Source organism: Ambystoma mexicanum, chromosome 11 (genome assembly GCF_040938575.1).
Source record: "Ambystoma mexicanum isolate Mex_15411 chromosome 11, UKY_AmexF1_1, whole genome shotgun sequence".
Taxonomy (NCBI): Eukaryota; Metazoa; Chordata; class Amphibia; order Caudata; family Ambystomatidae; genus Ambystoma; species Ambystoma mexicanum.
In genome coordinates, this window is record NC_090934.1 from 544435480 (window position 1) to 544456541 (window position 21062).

A 21062-nucleotide genomic window follows, 5' to 3' on the forward strand; every position below is an offset into this window, starting at 1 on the left:
TAGACGGTGCATTACCCCTGCCAACAAAGGTCAGGAGTTAGACACCAATACACATCTTTAGATGCTTGATACTCTTGACACAATGCAATCTCTTCCTGCACCAAACATGGTCTTGAAACAGTCAAAGCTGTTGATGGTTGATGACCTTCGCTGTCTCCTTGACATCAACAGATGCACACTCCTGATCTTTTTTTTATCAATCTCTCTGGCACGTTCACCACCCTAAAGCACCAAATCCTAACTGAGCAAATAGTTTTGATATCTCAGCCCTAAAAGGGTTTCAAACATTTCTCTCCAATAGATTCTCTAAAGTTTGTCAAGACCCCTTAAATGCTTCAACTATTCTGCCAACTTTTGAAGTCATAAAAGGCTTTATTGTAGCACCCTTGCTCTTAAACATCTACTTGCAGCCCCCGGGCAATATCCACCATGCTGGGATGGGTTATCACATTTTCCCAATGACATCAGATAACCTCCATCTTAAACCAAATCCACCTTTGAATGAGCATAACATGTTTTCTCTGAATGTATCCAAATGGAATTCCTCACAAACCTCTCACTACTCTCACTACTCTCTGCTGCCCCTACCCGAATCCTACAGTCTGGGACCACAATATCTTCAAAGCATAGAAAGACATAAGTCTTAGAGTGACACTTGAATCTTTTCTCCAACTACAGGCCCACAGCAACTCACCTCTCTTTTGGCCACTTCATACTAATATTCACAGCAAAATAAATCCCTCACCTCTCACTTTCAAACAGTACTCATTAACCCAAAACTGGGCTATCACAATGCCATGCTGGAAGTGGAAAACTCAACCATACTAAATAAATTGCAAATTCGACAGAATTTGGCAGCCAGACTCATCTCTGATATCAACCGCTATGCCGACAATCACTCAAACATTCAAGATCTTCATTGGCCCCCCCCAGTGAAATTAAAATTCTTGGGTCAGGTCCTCAAAGCAGTGCACAGAAATACTTAGAAGTACCTATCTAACATATTTTCCGCTCATACTATATCAGAGCCCTATGACTTTTCAACAAAAGCCTGATTGGCCCATCCCCTTCAAATCCTCATCCATGAGAGGCAGAGGATTTTCTGTTCACGTCACCCACCTATGGAATTCTCTTCCTCCGTATCTTTGTGAAATTTCCAGATTCTTCAAGTTCTGATGTAGCTTAAAGACCAGGCTTTTTGACCCGGCCTTCATCAACCTTTCTGCTCTTTTTACCACCTTGCCAGGATGCTTGAAGTGTCTCTGTGATAAGGGCACTCTACATATTTCCAAAACAAAAAATAAAAAAAGCAAATAAGAATCAGAAGAGAATCATGATTCCTTCAAATGCCTCGCCCTATTTGCTAAATGCATGGTTAGGAGTTGTGCCTTACATGTAAGGGGAGTGGTTCACCAATGGGTGACAGAAGGGTTGGTTAGAGTTTTGAGTTGACTGCTTTTCACATGTTCTTCTTTCTACCTAGGGTAGTTGGGAGAGACAAGGCCTTTCCCACAGTGAACTTTGAAACTTGACAGGGTCTGAGGATGGTATTTTGATGGAAACCTTGAAGCCATCCCCAGACCCAGTCAAGTTTCAAAACCTTGAGATCAGAAGAACATTCTCCTTGTGTTGGTTACTTTGCATTTAGGATACTCTGTTCTCCTCGTTCAGTTGTCTAATAGATTCTACATGGTACATGTGATAAGGCTATGATATTAGGAGTCAATGCCTGCAGACTACCTGGCCTGCTTATGCCAGTAGATATTGAAGTTTTAGGTGGAGTACTTTAGTTCAGTACCATCTACACCTATTACGTGAATAATATGAATGATTAGCCAAAATGATGCCATGGGCTGCAAAGGAAAAGCTACTTTGCAATTCTTTCCCACCATTTCTCAACCAATATTTAATCCTTGACTGCCCCAGCCCAGGAATTCTAAAGGAAGAGTGTTACATATGAGTCAGAAATAGAAAAAGTATTTAAGGGACAACAAGGACAGCAATATAAGACGAAGCGTTCTTTAATCATATCTAAATATCAGTGGTTCCTGGTGACACTGAATACATTGCGGCATAGTCAGGTTTTCACTATAGAGGAATCCAAGTTTTTATTTGGATGATCACAGCTGGCACAACTTACATGACTGTCTAAGACGCGGCAGAATGATCATAAGAGTAGTATTTTCTCCATCGAGCCTTCTCAGAAACATTTAATCTAGAGTAGTTGTGAGGCAAGAAGCAAATCAACAGATGTTTTCCAAATAAAGAACGAGCAAGACGAACACAAGCACTGCATGTATCCATGGTGAACACCATGGTGAACATGTTCCAGATATCCACCTGTGTTTCTCAATAAATAGACCCACGCACAGTCCTCAACACATGGAGCTATTCATTGTTGTTGTTCTCAGTAGGGGAAGTCTCACTTAAACACATTTTTTTTTTTTTTTTTTTTTTTTTTTTTTTTTACTTAAACACATTTGTGTGGCAGTTATCATTGAATGTCAATGAACATGTGCTCACATTTGCTAATTCAATGATATTCTCTCCATTCATTAAGCGGCAGTGATTACATGTTTTCACTAATGCAGACAGATTTCTTAATGGACATTGCTAACTGTGGCATTAACTGTGCATTTCAGGGCTAGAGTATTGGTTTGTTGTAGAGATGGGACAATACACCTACCTGCACATGCCTTTTCACCCACAGTGTTGTTAACCAGCAACATTATGTAAACATTAAGTTGCAGTCTCCTAAGAAACTATGAAGAAATTAAGAATGTTTACCCATGTATTATTTAGCACTGTTTGCCAGATGCGTTAGAATAGTCTTATTACATAGATTGCCCTTGTCCCAAAGGCTTGGCTGAGCTAGATGCCATACATTAAAGACAACCTCTAGCAGAGCCAATAGTAGAGCTATGTCAAATGCCATTGTACAGGTTTTGGAGAAGGACATAATTACAAGAAAGGCATTTGACCAATGCCAATAGGATGATGAAAATGTGGTGCTCAAAGGCTGCATCCCAGCATTCTATGGAGACGCCTGCGTGTGTCATGATTTTGTAATGTGCTAAATATGGATAGCAATTCAGTAAATGTGACAAGTTATGGTGAACTCTTAGAAAGTCACATCTCATTGATATGAAGATGCTACTCATCCTCTCTATTTCTGAGTGAGGTGTTCAGAGTAATTTTAAACACATACCTTACAATATACATGGGTATGAAGTGTTTGTTAAATTGTTCCTGACTAGGCCACAACACTTGAGGCAATGCTATCTTTCTCTTCTCTATCAGATCCAGACCGTGACCAAGAAAGTGGTGGTGCAACCGCCGCCAGAGGAACCCTCCAATATCACCGAGTCTCTGCTTGCCCTGGTCAACACTACCTTGAATGAAACCACAGAAGAAGTGAAGGTGATCCTGAAGAAGGGTCTTGAGTTCAAGGATGGGATGAATGTCTTGGGTAAGGAGCACAATTTCCACCCTACATTGGTATATTTCTTGATTAGAGGTTGAGCAGCTGATGCTTTAAAATTAGATGAGGAGAAGGGTGGGTGAGTGCCAATGCCTTCTCACCAACACTCTTGACAAAACCCTATCAGTAGGGCCAAGAGAGGCATATATGGAAAAACATCATGCCATATTCCACCCCGTTCTAAGCATTGGAATAATAGGTGTTATTATTACCCATTTGAATGGTACCCAATGTATTGATCTCAAAAGGATGAAGGGCTGAGTCAACCTTGCCAGGATTTAAACTTGTGATCTGCTGGCTGGTCCCATGTCTGATGTGAGTGCTTAACTAGAAAAGCTATCCTCCCAGCATTGCTGCTTGTGGCAGGATTGACTTGTAGTCTCAAAATTCCCAAAAATAAGAGTGCGGCCTATTGTTTTGTCATTTCTCACCATAGGCATGGAAACTTAGCATACTGTGAAACCCCTGCACCCGAGTGTCACAATATGCGGGTACGTGTGTGTGTGTGTTTGTGACCTCGCAGGATTGCACTACGGATTCATCAGCCCTTGTTGTATGGTCACTGGTGGTGCTGATCATTTTATACTGTGCAATATGTTAGGACACGTCAAGCCGATTCTCACTTTCTTAAGTGTCCATAATATGTTGATAGTTACAGTCTGCCTTTGCATGGGACATAGATAGGTTGCTTGTTGACGCAGTAGATGTGAGAAGAACACGTTGTGATTTTGATTTGATGTGCACTAAGGAACACATTTTAGAGTATGGTTTATATACAGAATAAGAACAAGTGGCCAAGATGCAGGACAAGTTACCCACATATTTGTGTTAATTACCGTCTTTTAGCTCTGCATATATCTTTATCATTTTTTGGTTTACTTTACTACACACTCTTGAAATTATAGGACTAAGGATGAACCTAGACTATGCCTCTAGAATGTGCCGCTTATGTGCTCACCTGGGCCAATTAGAGACTTTAAAGAATATTAAACATCTGTTTTAAGCGGTGACCTGTGCACTAAATTTCTCAATTACTCTTTTTTTATTTATTCATAATCTTTTGGGAAATGTTTAGGGAGCGATGAGACAATTTCACTGATAATTGCACTACTAGAATTCTTATCAAACTATTTAATCTTCTAGGCGAGTAAGGCATTTTAGCGAATAAGACATTTTGAATGGTATTTGATATAGTAAGAGAATGCTTTTTTCTTCAAAAACAGTAACACATTAAACAAATAAATTAAAATATGTGGTGTTATTGGCACCTTAAGTCACATATGTATTCATAGGCGATATTAAAGCAATACTTGCTGTTGGCATTTGATCATTCTCATTAAATAGAGTGTGTTTCTTCCTTCTTTCCATCCTTTATTTTGTAGCATTCGTTTTTTCATCCATCAGCCATCGTTTCTTCCTCAATGTGTTTTATACTCTTTTCTATGTTACTGTTTCCTGTTTGTTTTGTCTCAATTGTCTTATTTTTCCTCCTAGCATGCCTTCTATTTCATTAGCTTCTTTCATTCCTCCATTTTTCCATCTACTTATCGTTTATTCTTCTTCACTTTTATCCTCTTTTATTTGTTTTTTCCCACTTCAGTTGCTTTTCAGTTCCATGCTTCGTGCTTGCCTGTATTCTTGCTTTATTTAGAACTGAGATATTAAGTATTTTAAACTCCATCAGGTTTATATGGAGTGTAATGTTGAAATGGTATGAAGTTCTACGGTTTTTGACTGTGGTCCATAACGTATGATAGACTGTAAGCCACAGACAAGAAACATTGCGTAATGATGAAGGTGCCGCATGAGGGGGGCATCTTCAAGAGCATGCAGAAGCTCATACATGGTGAGATCTTAACTAATCCAATGAATCTGCAACAGATGATTTGTAAACAAAATATGTGTAAGGAACTTCCCCAACAAACAATGATAATCCACATTGTGAGGATTGGATTTGTAAATTTCAAATGGTCGCCAGGAAACCCACACCATCACGTGAATGTAGGCTTGCCCTTCTGCAAATGCAATCTCTTTTCCTTAAAACATTTTTTTAATGCAATATTTTAAGCATTCCTGTAACAGAATACCCTTACATTTCAACATAAAATTCATAAAGGTTTCATGAAATTGACCATGACATCTTCAGTCAATGCAACTACCTTTTCAATACCTTTGCCATTATCCTAGCCCATGATGAACCACACTATGGGCCTCATTATACGGTAGGCGGAGAACCATGGCGCTGTTAGCGCCATGGTTCATGCCGGTAAAATACTGGCACCGCCTTGGTGAAAAGGGGAATTAGCGCCCTATTCCAAGGTTGGCGGGGCAGTAATTTCCCCTTCCCCCATTGCCCTTCCCCATTCCCATTTTTGCCCAATAGGGCATAATGGGAATGGGGAAGGTGCTAATTACGGTACCGCAAATTGCGGTACCGTAATTAGCACCCTGTTCCCTTTGCGGTTTGGTTTTTAAACCCTTGCAACAAGCAGGCGCTAAATTCCCCAACCCGCAAAGCGACCTCGTATTAAGGCGGTAAGGATTTACCGGTACCGGTAAAATACCGGTACCGGTAAACCCTTACCACCTACCGTGTAATGAGGCCCTATTATGTTAGTAATCCACTTCCCCAGATTTGAAGAGGACTACGATCTGAATCAACGAAAGATTTGCCCCAATAGGCGTCGAAAGCCACTTCACGGTCATTATCAGAATGCCCACTTTATGTACAGCTTATACATGACAAGACTGATCAAGTTGCTGTTGCCCTATCAGTACTTGTCTCAGGAGGATAGCACAGGGCCAACGTGCTCACCTTGGCAGCAAGCCGACACGGAGCAACACAGGTTCGATCTCCGCTTCGCGCTTGGAAACCTCTGGGTATTAAGCACCTTATAATTAACTTATCGTATCATATCACCTGAGATTGTGTAGTGGTAAGAGGTAGGACCTGAGATTGTGTAGTGGTAAGAGGTAGGGCTCATCGCACATTCTGCAAACTGAAGGAAGCAGTTGGATGAATGTAATGGATGCGGTCCAAGTTCATTGAAATCGATTACGTTTGTCTTTTTCGTGGAAGTGCTTTTATTGCATGTTTCTATTTTTGAAAGTTTGTAAAGTATGTTAATTTGTGTATTGACAACTTTTATAATAATGTTTTAATAAACGTTTTAATTCCCCCAGAAAACATTTTCCACCTTCGCGTAGGTCCACCATTTCTTCCAAACATTGCAATATTTCCAGCAGATGAGCATATGTAGTCTCTTTTTTGGCCTTCAATGATTTTTGCACACAGAATTAGTTGAAAATAACCTGTGCCTTCGGTATTTCATGCGCAGGTCTGATCGGCTTCTTCATCGCCTTCGGAATCTCCATGGGGAAGATGGGTGAACAGGCCAGGCTGATGGTCGACTTCTTCAACATCTTAAATGAGATCGTCATGAAGCTGGTGACGATGATCATGTGGTAAGGAGATGCTAACCTGGGCGGGTGAGCTTAAGATGCCCAGCAAGTGTGAGTTCTCTGTGCCACTCTGTAAGTCCCAGGAACCTCAAGAAAGCCTGTGCTGATGAATGCATTCTCTGATGGTCTGTGACGCCAGTGCCACACTCTGCCACTCCATATGCCCTATTCCCCTATGCCCCCCATGCAGTTCTTTGTGTGATGCATAGTATGTGTGGGGTCTTTTCCCAAACTTGCTATATGCCAACTTTACTAAATAATTTTCAGCACCTACCTACTTCCTACCCTGCCCTGTCAAGAGTGACTGAAATGCATTATTATGTTCAGTCTATTTCAACTTTTATCCGGAATCATTTGTATTGAGCATTCTCAAGACACGCTGTAAGTTTCATGCAAGTGACCACGTGAAACTGACATTGATAAATGTGAGCATATTCCACAGTGTTTGTGCCCCAGCCACTGCAATCTTTCTGAAGTTATTATTTGCTGTTGCACACACTTTAGAGGTGATTGCTTCAATTTCATGTCGACTCCAATGAAAAGTTCTAAGGAAACAGAATGTGAACCCTTTTATGTTGAGGATGGAAATGCGAAAGCAACTGATTGGTTGGCAAGAATCTGTGCACCAAGGCCAGGGCTGGCCAGAATCCTTGACCCATTCGCTAAGACTCATCCCCGATCAGGATATTTAGAAAGTTGAATGCATAGACATTGGTGTTGCTTCTCGTAGTCATGTCGAATGTGTAACCAACGATGGGCCTCATCACGAGTCTGGCGGTAACCCTTAAATGCAGCGGTAGCGCTATTACCACCAAATTTAAGGGTCCGCCAGATCATGGCTTTGGTGGATTTCCTACCAGCTATGAGCTGGGGAGAAATCCGCAGCAAAATTGATAATTTTCGGTGCCATTACCGCCAGCGGGAAATCCGCCGGCGGTAATAGTGCACATTTTCCACATTGGGCCCAATGGGGAATGAGGAATTCCCAAATGGGCCCAATGGGGAATGAGCAACAACCCTTCCGCCAAACCCGTGATCTGGCGCTAATAGCGCCGGGGGGGTTGGCGATAGGGCTATTAGCGCCGACGCTAATAGCGCCGGCGTTACCGCCCAACTCGTGATAAGGCCCTATGTGTGAAACGACACGCTTCATCTCCGAAACAGCTAATTCAAGCGTGTTGATGGCAAGAACCCGGCGTTCATATTGTGAAAACAGAGAAATAATATGAGGCCGGGAAGCCCAAAAAGAAACACACCAACACAGGTTACAAAGAAACATACAAGTGCTTTATTTAAAAGCTACAACAGTTACCAAGTCAATTGACAAACGGATAGCTATTCGGCTCTCAGAATAACATAACGAACTTCAACGAGGGTTCGATGTGTTAGTGAGAGACCGCACATTGGAATACCCGGGCTTTTTATACAATTTGTCCAGCCCTTGGCCAACCCTCTTGCGGGTTAACCATTCTACGAAACAGGTCTTTGGGTTCCTTGCCAGGTCAATCCTTTAATATATGCATTTCGATTAGTTTCACTGATATAGTTATACATTTACATATAGGTCAATGGTAGGACAAGGTCTCAGTTCGCCACCCCGACAAGTGGCCTGCAGGCATATTAATTATTCAGTTGTACGGAGGTCACAACGGCCAGAATCTTACTCAGAATGTCATTTGGCCTCCATTTTGATGTTCAGGGTGACTTCGGCATAACAAGAGAACCCAAAATGGCGGCTTAATCCAAGATGGCGACTTACATTAGTTTTTCTAAGGTCAAGACCTTGCCATGGAGTTTGTTCGCACATGATGTTTAGAAAACTTGGCGTAGGCCAATACACATACAATTATTACTATAGGAGGCATAATATTGTTTCTATTCCGACAAACCCTCCTTTTGGCCTATTCCAAGTGCTAATATCATTTCTAATGTCTTTGTAAATAACTCCATGCATTGTCGTTCATACATCCTGAATCGTTATCTGTAATATCTATAGCCATTAGGTCGTTCATCAGAACCTCTTGTAACACAAACTCTTTAGATGCTGTATCTGTGGCATACATTTTGTGCCCTATCGTGCTCACTGCCTGAGCGCAACATCCCCCTAGCATTACACATAGACTAGGTAGACATTGGATACAGCAACAAAGGAATAGCAGGATTCCCAAAATAACCAGTATAACAGAAAGCACCTTCCAACCCCAGGATCGTAGAGAATCCCAGAACCAAGCACTAATACTCCAATCTCCCACAGGAACATGCACTTCTGAACTAAGGATGTGCAAGTTCTGTATTGCTTTAAAAATTGTCAGTGAGGAATCTGGTACGAAAACACAGCAAGCGGACCCCACTAATTTACATACTCCACCACGTTCTGCCAGGATGACATCTAATGCCATCCGGTTTTGGAGTGCTACCAATCTTACTGCTTTCTGTTCCAGTGTCATATTGTAGAGTATATCCGTGGTCCGGTTGATGGTTCTCTCCAGTACTCTTGCTAGTCCCCTAATATTTTCAGAATTTGCTATCTGTCCCCAAAATGGCACAACTGATTTTGTTATATCTCCCAATATTTGCCCAGGGGTATCTCCATTCTCGTCCCGCCGTGGGCAGGCCTTAGAAACTTCCAATGTACTAGCTATGAAGACCGCAGGTAACAGGATTCCTAAATAACAGGTTCCCTGCCAATCCTTGGGCAACCAGGGAAATGCTGCACTACCGCAAACAAAATAGACAGGCCCCCCTACATACAGTGGCCTGTTCTCTCCGGTCAAATTTACAATGTTCACACAACCTTCAAAATCTCCCATTGACCGTGTGCCATTTCTTTGTACACAAAAGGGGACTGAATCAGGGCTATGGTTATTGGAGTAGGAAGGAGGCAGAGCTTCCTTATTGCCTATCAGAGCCATTTTAAAGGAAATTAGAGTTTGGAAAGGAAGAGACAGTTTATCAGATGGCCTAATAGAAGCAACATTAGGTTTACTTCTATTTGCAAAAAGCGAGCATCCCAGGGGAGTCAATTCACGTTTCTCAAAATCATTTAAAATAGTTCCATCAAAGTTCCCTCAGATGCTATCATTCCAACGGCCAAAGAATAGTGCTCTAAGAGAGGCATAGCAAGCAGTCGTTATAGGTAAACGTTGAATATACCATCCTAGCCCCTTGTTCCCATGTTGCGGTAAATGGGTGCAGATCCAGCAATTACTCTTATTAAAAATGGCATGCGTTGAATTCATTATTATCATTAAAGTGTTATTATGGTACTTTTGTCTATGCTGGGAGTCCCTAGGTGACAAAGTATGAAGGTGTACAGAGGGAGTCAAAGCAGTAGGTACAATTTCAATTGGCAGAAGAGGTTCTAGAGGATAAATTTCTTCGAAGTACCATAGTCCCACGGCAGTAACTATACAAAGTCCAATTACTATTAACACAACACAGCCATACGTTTTCGGGCCCAGGCACATTGTTAATTGTCCGAGTTGGTCACCCCCTTATTCACAAGTCCACTGCGAGCAGCAGCGGTGGAGGTGGCAGGCATTGTAGTTTCTCAATCGACGACCCCAATGTTCGTTGCTGGCGACACTGCGGTCGCGCGACTTCTTAGTCCTTCCCTAACCCTAGCCAGCAGAATCCCTTTCTTTTCAAAACTTTCTTTTGCAAGAACAAAACTCTCAATGACTCTTTTCTTTTCCAGATGTACAGGCAAAACCCATGCCGCAGTTCTATTTTCTTCGTCGAAGGTCGTACCTGGTGATTCCCGGTACTGTTTGATCCGGAAATAAGGTAACATCACTTCCTGAGGGAAGCAACGTATCAGAGGCGACGGGAGTCGCAGAACTTAAAACAACGTTTTCCGGAAGTAACCTTTCCAAAGAGTGTGGAGACAAAATGGACAGTTCCCCAAGCTCCACGGGCTCAGAGAGATTCTCCGACACACTCACAGCGCTATTTGCTACTCCAGGATCTGAGATTTTAGCATCAGCGAGGGGTTCTGCTTCTTCTGTAATGTGTGGCGTTGGATGAGGAAGTTTCTTGACATGCGTCGCGTGTATCCAATGCTTCTTTCCAGCCACCCGCCCTGCTGTCTGGGTGACCAACAGCACCTGGTAGGGTCCCCGCCAGCGAGGCGCGAGACAGGAAGACCTTTCGTAGGCCTTCACCAGGACCCAACTTCCAGGCTGAATATTGTGTCCTGGGCCTGTAAACCGTACAGGTAAAGCTGATTGAACCTGATGATAAATGAAATACAGATTTTTAGTGAACTGATTACAGTAGTCTACAAGCAATACATTTTCAACCTCCCTCAGTGTTTTAGGCTTCGAAAGACCCCAAATATTAGCAGGTCTCCCCATCACTACCTCAAATGGAGAGAGCCCAGTCCTAGTTTGAGGTGTGGTACGCATGGATAACAATACAATAGGTAAGGCGTCCGGCCATTTCAGTTTGGTGCCGGCGCATGTTTTAGCAAGCTTATTCTTTAGGATACCGTTATGTCTCTCTACCAATCCAGCACTTTGAAGATGTCTAGCCGAGTGAAATCGCTTTTCAATGTGTAACGCTGTGCATATCTGCAAAATTACTGCTGCAACAAAATGGGGACCGTTGTCCGACCAAATTACTCTTGGCAGCCCAAATCATGGAAAAAATTCCTTTACCATAGTCTTTGCGGTGGTCATGGCAGTAGCATCCTTAACGGGGAAGCCTCAACCCATTTACTAAAAGCACAAATGATCACAAGGACATATTTTAGATTGTTACACCGTTCCATCTCAATAAAATCAAAGTGGATGACCTCGAAGGGAACAGAAGGAGGCCCAAAACTACCCCTTGGAGTTACTGTTCCCTTCCCCACATTGTGCTGTAAGCAAATCATACAATTTTGAACATAGCGCTGTGCGATCTTCTAAATTTTATCATTTACCCAGACTTGTTCTAACATTTTCGTGATCTGCTGAGCACACACATGCGTAGGACCGTGTGCCATCGTAACCATCGCCAGCACATAAGAATCAGGGAGCAACCATTTCCCTTCAGATGTATCCACCCAGCACCCATCGTCATCTAGTTTCCCCATCCCTTCGGCCCACCTTTCAGATTCTTCTATCATGGCATCAGCTTGGATATCTCGCACAGACCCAATACCCTCATCCATTACATAGGCATCTTTTGTTTCTCTTAGAGCATACATGTCTGCGCTAAGGTCTGTGGCTGTTTGCCTGGCTATCTGGTCAGCAAAAGCGTTCCCTTTTCCCACATCATCTATGACCTTACGATGCGCTGCACATTTCATGATCGCTAACTGACTAGGGAGCGCGAGTGCCGAGAGCAATTGCACTATCAGGGGGCCATGCTGAATTTTGGTCCCATGTGAGGTTAGGAACCCTCTTTCCGACCAGAGCCTCCCAAAGTTGTGAGCCACCCCAAGGCGTACTGGCTATCAGTATATATGTGTACTGTATGCCCTTCGGAGAGTTCACAAGCTCGGGTCAATGCTATAATCTCTGCGGCCTGCGCGGAGTTATGCGGAATTCTCTTAGTTTCAACAACCGTACTCAATGTAGTAACTGCATAGGCAGCTGTAGATGTACCATCCGGGAGTTTGAAGCAGGAGCCATCACAAAACAGCTCCCCTTCCGCATTGCCCAAAGGAGTATATATAAGGTCTATCCTGCCCTTCATTTCCTTTCAGTAGTATACAGGCAGTCATGTGATTCTTCGTCACCGCAAACAGTGTTTTGCGGGAAAGGTAGAAGTTCAGCCGAATTAAGAACACAACACCTCTTAATTTGAATGTGAGGGGCAAACAAAGTTAATTCATACCTTGTCAGCCGTGCAGAGGTGAGGTGCTGTGTTTGGGTTTTATTCAATAGGACATCTACAGAGTGAGGTACCATCAGGATTAAATCATGGCCTAGGACCATTCCCTCAATCTGTTTTACAGACGCGGCAGCAGCAGCGACAGCTCGCAAGCATCTTGGCAAAGCGCATGCGGCAGGATCAAGGGCGGAAGAGTAGTAGCCGCACGGTCTATTCTTCCCTCCGTGTTCCTGTGTTAACACAGCCAAAGCACATCCATCACATTCATGCACAAACAACACAAAGGCCTTATTGTAATTTGAAGTACCCAGAACCGGTGCAGAGCATAACGCGGCTTTGAGAAGCTCAAATGATCGTTGATGTTCCGACTTCCATGGCAGCGGCGAAGAAATGCCCTTCTTCGTCAAGGCCAACATCGGTTTTATCACTAGTGAAAAGTTCGGGATCCACAGCCTACAGTAAGAAGCCATACCTATTAAGGCTCTGACTTCCTTCTGTGTATTTGGAACAGACATGCCAGAAATGTGTTTTATTCTTTCAGGTGTCAATCTTCTCCCCTCCTTTGACAGGAGATAGCCTAAATAGGCGACCTCCTGACAACATTATTGAAATTTCTTAAGCGAAGCTTTGTGACCATGTTCAGCCAAATGAATAAGCAACAATACCGTGCCTTCTTTACAAGCACTTTCAGTATATGCAGCTAAAATCAAGTCATCGACATATTGAAGCAGCGTACAAGTAGATGGCAATTCAAGGGTGTCAAGCTGCTCTTTCAAAGCCCTACTATAAATGCTCGGGCTTTCAGTGTAACCTTGAGGTGCACGAGTAAATGTGAACGAACGTCCCCCCAAGGTGAACGCGAACAAATATCTACTATCCTTGTGTATAGGAATACTGAAGAAAGCATTCTTCAGATCCACAACACTAAAGTGAGTAGCTGTAGCAGGGATCATCGTTAGTATCGTTGTCACATCAGGCACAATTGGAAATTGTGGGGCGACAACTTTATTAATAGCACGTAGATCAAATATGAAACGGAATGGGATTGCATTGTCGCCTTTCTTGTACACGGGTAAAATCGGACTGTTACATAAACTACCTGTAATTTCTTCAATCACTCCTCGATGCACAAAATCGGAGACAATGCACTTCAAAGCACGCTCGCCCTCAACTGATATTTTATATTGCGGAATGCGTGGTAGTTTAACTCCATGTTTCAAATCTATTTTAACAGGTTCAATCTGTAGTACCCCAACATCATTGTCGTCAACCGCCCACAAACATTCCGGGACAACGCTAAGCTCAGAAGGCAATGGTCGAGTCAAAAACTGAGAGCTGGGAAGTTGCTGTGGTGAAACCGTCAGCCGCACTCCGTCAGAGGAACAATGAATTACTGCATTTAGTTTCTTCAACAGATTTAACCCCAGCAAATTCTCTCCACAGTTTGAAGTCAAGAGGAATGGACAGTGGTCCATGAAGGGACCCAAAGAAACAGGCACCGGCGAAGAAACCGGACAAGCAACTGGTATGCCAGAAAACACTACTGAAACATTAGTTTGCCCTGACAGTGGAATGTTTGGAACCCGGGAATGATCAATGGAGCACTTCTGTGCCCCAGTGTCTTTCAAGAACTGATGTTTCCTATTCCCCACTAACAATTCAACATAGGAACCTTTCTGATTAACGGAAATAGGTCAAGGTTCCGAACCCTGCTTCGGGCAATCCTAACGAAATAAAATGTCGTCGGAAGGAAGCTCTTCAGAAAGATAGGCAGCAGAAGGGTGATCAAATATGTTTCTCGTGTCCACACTCGAAGTCTGATTTTCCCGTGGAAAAGGTTGCTGAGGATCTTGCGAGAACTGACCTCTATCAAGGCCCCCCCACTCCGGGGTGACCTCTAGGTCATCTACCCATACTCCCAAATGTGTTGTTTGACCTCTGTCGAAGGACGGGGCACTGTGCACACCAATGACCTTCCTGGCGGCAATAGGCACATTGATTAATATTCACAGGACCCAAGGGAACATTCCCTTTTAGAACATACTGATCTCTGGTCTGTGAATTACCTCCTCTGGGATTTCTAACAATTTGTTGTAACAAACTTTAGTCTTCAAATCTCCTTTCCTCTTCTCTATTCTCTCCTTTTCATTATTAACACGGTTCTCATAATACTGAGCCATGTGCAAAACTTCAGATTGGGATTTCGCCTGTCAAGCGCTCTCAGAGGACATAATCTGTGACTGGATGTCAGGCAACAATCCACGTACAAATTTGTCCACAAACAACCTTTTCCCAGACTCTGTGCCCAAGTCCTGTCCACTGAAGTCAGAGAATGCCTGTTCGAATTGATTAAAGAATTCAGTGGCACCTTCAGATTTTCCTTGAACACAGGCCGTAAGCTTGTCCCAAATAATTCTTTTTTCAGGAATTATGGTTTTCATTTTTGCAACAATTCTATCAGGCAAAGTGAGTATTACCTGAGGTGGTTTCTCACCAGCTGGTCTTTCCCCATCAAGCCTAGTTATGTTAGCCCACGTATCTCCCAACCCAGGCACATTGTCTATTGTTCGAACCTGCTTCCATAAATCTACGGGCAGGAGTACAGGGAATAGCAAGTCAATATCACTTAAGGTGAACACAGAGGACTGCAAAACAGACTCTATCTCTTTGTAGAATCCTGTTGGGTTTTTCCTAATATCGGGAATTGATTGTCTAATAGTGTTCACTTCCTGTCGCGAAAACGGGACGTGAACAAATTGCGATACATAATGTGCAGGGATGTCCACAGCGGGTGCACCAGTCCCAGCGTTAGCGGGAATCCCAACCTTTGGGACAAATGTCGGAGGAACCTCTCTCATTGGCAACTGAGATATAGGTAACTCCGACCGCTTACTGAGCAACAGAGCCAGGTCGAGCGCTAAGGCAGCCGAAGAAGTGTCGGGTGAAAAAGCCCTTTACAAATACCCAATAACTCTGTAGGACAACTAACCTTCTTCCTTACACATTCATCCTGCAGGTACTGTACCATTACCTGAATCACCTTCCTCTGCATTTCTACTGTATACTGACGATACGTGTCATATACTTCATCTGGCGGTATTGATGAATCCGAGATCCATCGAATCCCATCTTTGGTACAGATTCGTACTTCCTCAGATGCCGATCTACGACACGGAAGGAACCGTTTCTGTACATACATACTGTCGTCTTCATCATTCTCATCCCGTAATCTTTCTAAGTCCCTCCTATACTCAAACAACCTCTCAACATGACCATGTACTTTCTCCTCTGTGTCCCTCGAAAGCGCTAAAGTATTTAGATCCCTCAACCCTTGTGGGAGATCTGTATTATGTAATCTACCCCACATTACACATAAATGAGTCCCCAAACCTTCAATAAAAACATTTTTCTCGGTAAAATTGCCCGTATTTGATAATGTGGAAAAAACATCAGCTTGATCACCTCTCTCCATACAATGCTTAGCCCATGCAATTAATTCCCGCTTCTTTTCTGCAGAGACAGTATTTCGAGTAACAATCTTTAACCCCGCACCCTGATCAACTTCAGTCAGTACAGAACCACTCGGGAGCGGAGGTGCGGGCAAATTCAATGGAGGTGCGACTATCGGCGCAAGAGGAAGGGGTAGTAAGATAGGTGGAGGAACAACAATTAGAGGAATAGGAACAATAGGTTGTGCAGGGGGAACAGGAATAACAGCAGGAATGACAGCAGGAATGGGCAGAGCGCCAGGGAGAGGATCATACGGAGGTGGCGCAGAGGCACCAGGCCTGCATTCGTTTAACAATTTATCAATAAATTCTTCGGAAACATGGAAATCTTTAGAGGGATAGATTTTCTGGATACCGAGTGAGAAAGCCCTATCCATATTTTTGACTGACTCTGAATGTTTTTCCTTATCATATAACAACGCCTTTTCAGCATTTGTTTTATGACAGCGTGCATGTTTATCCCTACTTTTAAGTTGCTGCAACGCTTCTTTTTTCCAATTCTGCAAAACATCAAATGCTGCAGGTCTGGCCTTCTTTGTTAGCAAGACCGATTCTAGATATTCAATACGGGGGATCTCGAAAATACCATTGATTGGCCACTGAAATTCGGAGGCATGTCTGGTTTGTCTGTGCCAAATATCATTAAATACTATACTTGCAATGCCATGCTTACAGTACTTAGTACACACCGGCGACCCCTCCTGTGGTGCCGGGCGGCTAAATTCCAAAGATTGTTGATCGCTGGGGAACAAAGCCCTAAAGCAGCTAGACAATTTCCCAGGCATTTCACAAAAAAATGGTGTTACCTGGTCAATAATTGTGTCTGCAGATACAATACGCCAAATTCAAATTGTCAGGGTTAAATTAAGAGTCGGGTCACAACTACACCTGACCAAACCTAAGGAGGACCGTACAGTTTACCAAAGAACTTACCTAACGAATTTTACCTTGTGTTTGGTGGTTTCCACAAATCTGTCCGCCTCAAAAATGGACCCTTGTCAAGATGCCGTGTCAGACCACACGACTATCGTCCAAGGATCGGATCGTGCAGCGCTGCCGAGGTATCGCGTCTCGTTCGGTCGGGCCCGCAGTATCACACCGTCCGATCCCGGTTCGATAGTCTTCGTCAATCCTTCAATGACCCGGCATCAATCTTGAGGGTCCCTATTCGGGCACCAACTGTGAAAACAGAGAAATAATATGAGGCCGGGAAGCCCAAAAAGAAACACACCAACACAGGTTACAAAGAAACATACAAGTGCTTTATTTAAAAGCTACAACAGTTACCAAGTCAATTGAGAAAAAGGATAGCTATTCGGCTCTCAGAATAACATAACGAACTTCAACGAGGGTTCGATGTGTTAGTGAGAGACCGCACATTGGAATACCCAGGCTTTTTATACAATTTGTCCAGCCTTTGGCCAACCCTCTTGCGGGTTAACCATTCTACGAAACAGGTCTTTGGGTTCCTTGCCAGGTCAATCCTTTAATATATGCATTTTGATTAGTTTCACTGATATAGTTGTACATTTACATATAGGTCAACGGTAGGACAAGGTCTCAGTTCGCGACCCCGACAAGTGGCCTGCAGGCATATTAATTATTCAGTTGTACGGAGGTCACAACGGCCAGAATCTTACTCAGAATGTCATTTGGCCTCCATTTTGATGTTCAGGGTGACTTCTGCATAACAAGAGAACCCAAAATGGCGGCTTAATCCAAGATGGCGACTTACATTAGTTTTTCTAAGGTCAAGACCTTGCCGTGGAGTTTGTTCGCACATGATGTTTAGACAACTTGGCGTAGGCCAATACACATAAATTATTACAATAGGAGGCATAATATTGTTTCTATTCCGACAATATGATGTTGATCTTGTTTGTAAAACGAAGAAACAACAATGTTTTAAGTGTCACACTGGGTGGGATATCACTGGAAAATAGAGCAATGAACGATCTGGAACGCTGTTTTATAAAGACTTTTTTCCAGATGATATCCAGAACCTGATCTTCTGGAATTGCTCTACTTATTGCACTGAGAGGTGCCGGTTAATAGGGCTTTCAGGGCGGCTGAGTGCTGCATATGTGAGCGTTTGCTGTAGATAGTGTCATTTCTAAATGACAAGGAATCACCTGCTTAGGAAGGACCAACGAACCCTTTTTTTCCAAGCAATCATTTGGCAATAGCGAGTCGCAACAGCACTCCCCACCTTCCCACCAGGGTACTACACCCTGTCACAAGACTTTGATGCACAATCGCTTGACAATTTGGCAGTCATCATCCCGATATTACTAGTAAGATCTGAGACAGTATATTGTAAGGAGACTTGTGCTATAAGCACTAGTTCTCACTCTAGACTGATGCTCGCATTGTGTTAAACCAGCTGATATGGTACACGATATTGGTGTGGTATGGTTGTTTGTGTGTTTTATTTTGGAAATTAATAAACATTATTTAAAAAAAAAGACAATGCATGTCGAGCTTTTGTAAACTGAATAGGTAATGAGGAATCTATACATAATATCCTGTTTTGTCCAATTATCAATATTGTCACACAAAATATCAAAAGATATAATTCTGGTCGTAGTTTGCAACGTTGGGGCTCCTTCTATTGGCTTTGGCATCTTTAGTTTGCCTACGACTACTACTACTACACACACATACACACCTTCCCCCATGGTTACGCCCCCCCCAAAAAAATAGAATGTTCATATAGCTCATTGCTACTCATTGTGGGACCTTCCATATGTTTCGGATGTCATCTCTCCTTAGAATGAGTGGTGAGGGGTCATAGGAAACATTATGAGGGCTACTCGCTTTGGTGAAGTTTGTGTATACATTGCATTGACGCCACCTATTAAAGGTCCAACTACACTGGCTGTTATTGCCAGGTAACCTTCTATAAAAGAAGGTTCTACATTGCATTGCATGTCTTCTTCGGCCGGTCTTATCTGCAGCAACCAGGTCGCAATATCTGGTATCTAGGATCAGTAGGGTGTCACTATAGCTCTTCATGGCTTACTGGTTTACACTAATTTGGCAACCAACAATCCCTCCAATGAATTGCTGTCACCAGTCAATCCTACAGTTTAGTCCCAGCACACATCTGTTTTACCATACAATTCTGTTCATGGAGCACAACCATTATGTCAGACAACCCCTCTGCTCTTGTCCTACATATTGCACCCCAAACCCTACCCCTAAGTGTCAAAGCCAGAAAACCATTCCTATTCAGAAAACTTACAGCCATGAGATATCGGGAACTCAGAAGTCAAGAAGATCCCTGGCTGTCTGTGGCAAGTGAGAAGACCGAGTGCCTGTTGCAGACTTCTTACGTTTGTCTTAGATCTGCTCAGGTCTCCACTTTTCTTGGACATGAACATGACCAGACACTGCAACGTTTCTGGAGTTTGGATTAAGCTCCTGCTGCTAGATTGTGCTAAGGATGAATATGCTCGTCCTTTTTTTGCATAGACTTGCCTAATAGCCTGGCACTTAAGGGTTAATTCTTTGATGATTCCATATCAGCTGATTTGAATGTATCTGTATGTCTACAACTGCTCAAGCAATATGACCACGTGCTGTGCCTTTGGACCACACTGCAATTCGGGGATTTTCTGATAGTCCTAGGAGTCGCTACTGAACTGTGGCAGGCCTTTTGCAAGTTAGGTGGTAACATAAACAGAACTAGAGAAGGCCTAGAGATCTAGCAAAGAGGATGTGCTTTGCTGGGTTGTATTTATAAAGGTAATGTATTTAAGCCCCCAGGCATTGCCAACCGACCGTCTGCTTCTGTGAACATGGGCGCAATACTCCAATGAAAGCCTGGCTTTCAAGCTGCCAAATGGCCCCGCCCAATGCGCTTTTGGCTGTTTGGTCTAGCCCTGGATTCCCTGATGTCTCTCCTCTACTTCTCTGAGCTTGTGCTACGCCATTCCCTCCTTGTTATCTTTGGGAGCCGCCGCTCCACTGCCGTGCCCTCGTCATGACTAGCCGCCACTCATAGTCCATGCCTCTGCCCTCAAAGCTCGCCATGGAAATGGAAGAGGGTATCCCCATGTTCCGTGTCGATGTTAATGGTGGCCATATGTATATTCTTTGTGACTCCCCGTATGCTTAGAAGGCTTTTGTTTTTTTTTAACTTTAAACTTGCCCCTATCAACCTAGGGGTTTGCCATGGGCTGCTAGCGTCATAAATGTCCCCTTACTCGGCGTTTACCTACTAGTAACGTCCCTTGGCCCTTGTTAAAGTAACTTGGGCTCAGGGCCGCTATCACCTGGTAATGTCCCTCAGAACACAGCATTATGGCTTGAAGAAAAGTCCCTACTGGAGAACGGTTTCACTGTTGCTTAGTGCAAAGTTCATGATCTCTCGCAAACCAGTTCCCCTTGAAGTACGTCTATCAATTTCAGATACACATGGATATATGTACGTGCATTCCTTTGTGCCTTTGCTTTGTATCTCGCTGTTGTGTTATTATTGTAAGTGCTTTATATACTGAAAGTATTTTATAGTTGATTCCATGCTTCAGCTGTAGCACTGTTAAGCTGCCATCTCTCTCTCTCTCCCTCTCTCGCGCTCTCTGCCTTGCCCTTTCATCTTCCATTTGCAAGTGCTTTGAAGCTAGCTATATATGACATTAGGGGCTAGATCAATTGGATTGATAAGTCATTCCTCAACATGGCAATGTGGCGGGTTTCAATATGCAGAGCCATCCCTCATAGTCTCTTGCGGTGGCACCAGGAACTCTCCTATTACCCTCTTTCCTATCTGTCACCGCACCATCCAT

The 21062-nt window shown here is 43.3% G+C and overlaps 1 protein-coding gene across 1 annotated transcript in view; it reads left to right on the forward strand.

Annotated features, from left to right (window-relative positions):
* SLC1A2 (solute carrier family 1 member 2) overlaps positions 1-21062 on the forward strand; it is a 405944-nt gene that overhangs the window by 324997 nt on the left and 59885 nt on the right. Inside the window, exons 5-6 of the mRNA XM_069623362.1 lie at positions 3301-3469; positions 6820-6946. Of these exons, the coding sequence (XP_069479463.1) occupies positions 3301-3469; positions 6820-6946 (296 nt within the window). The remainder of the gene's footprint in view (positions 1-3300; positions 3470-6819; positions 6947-21062) is intronic.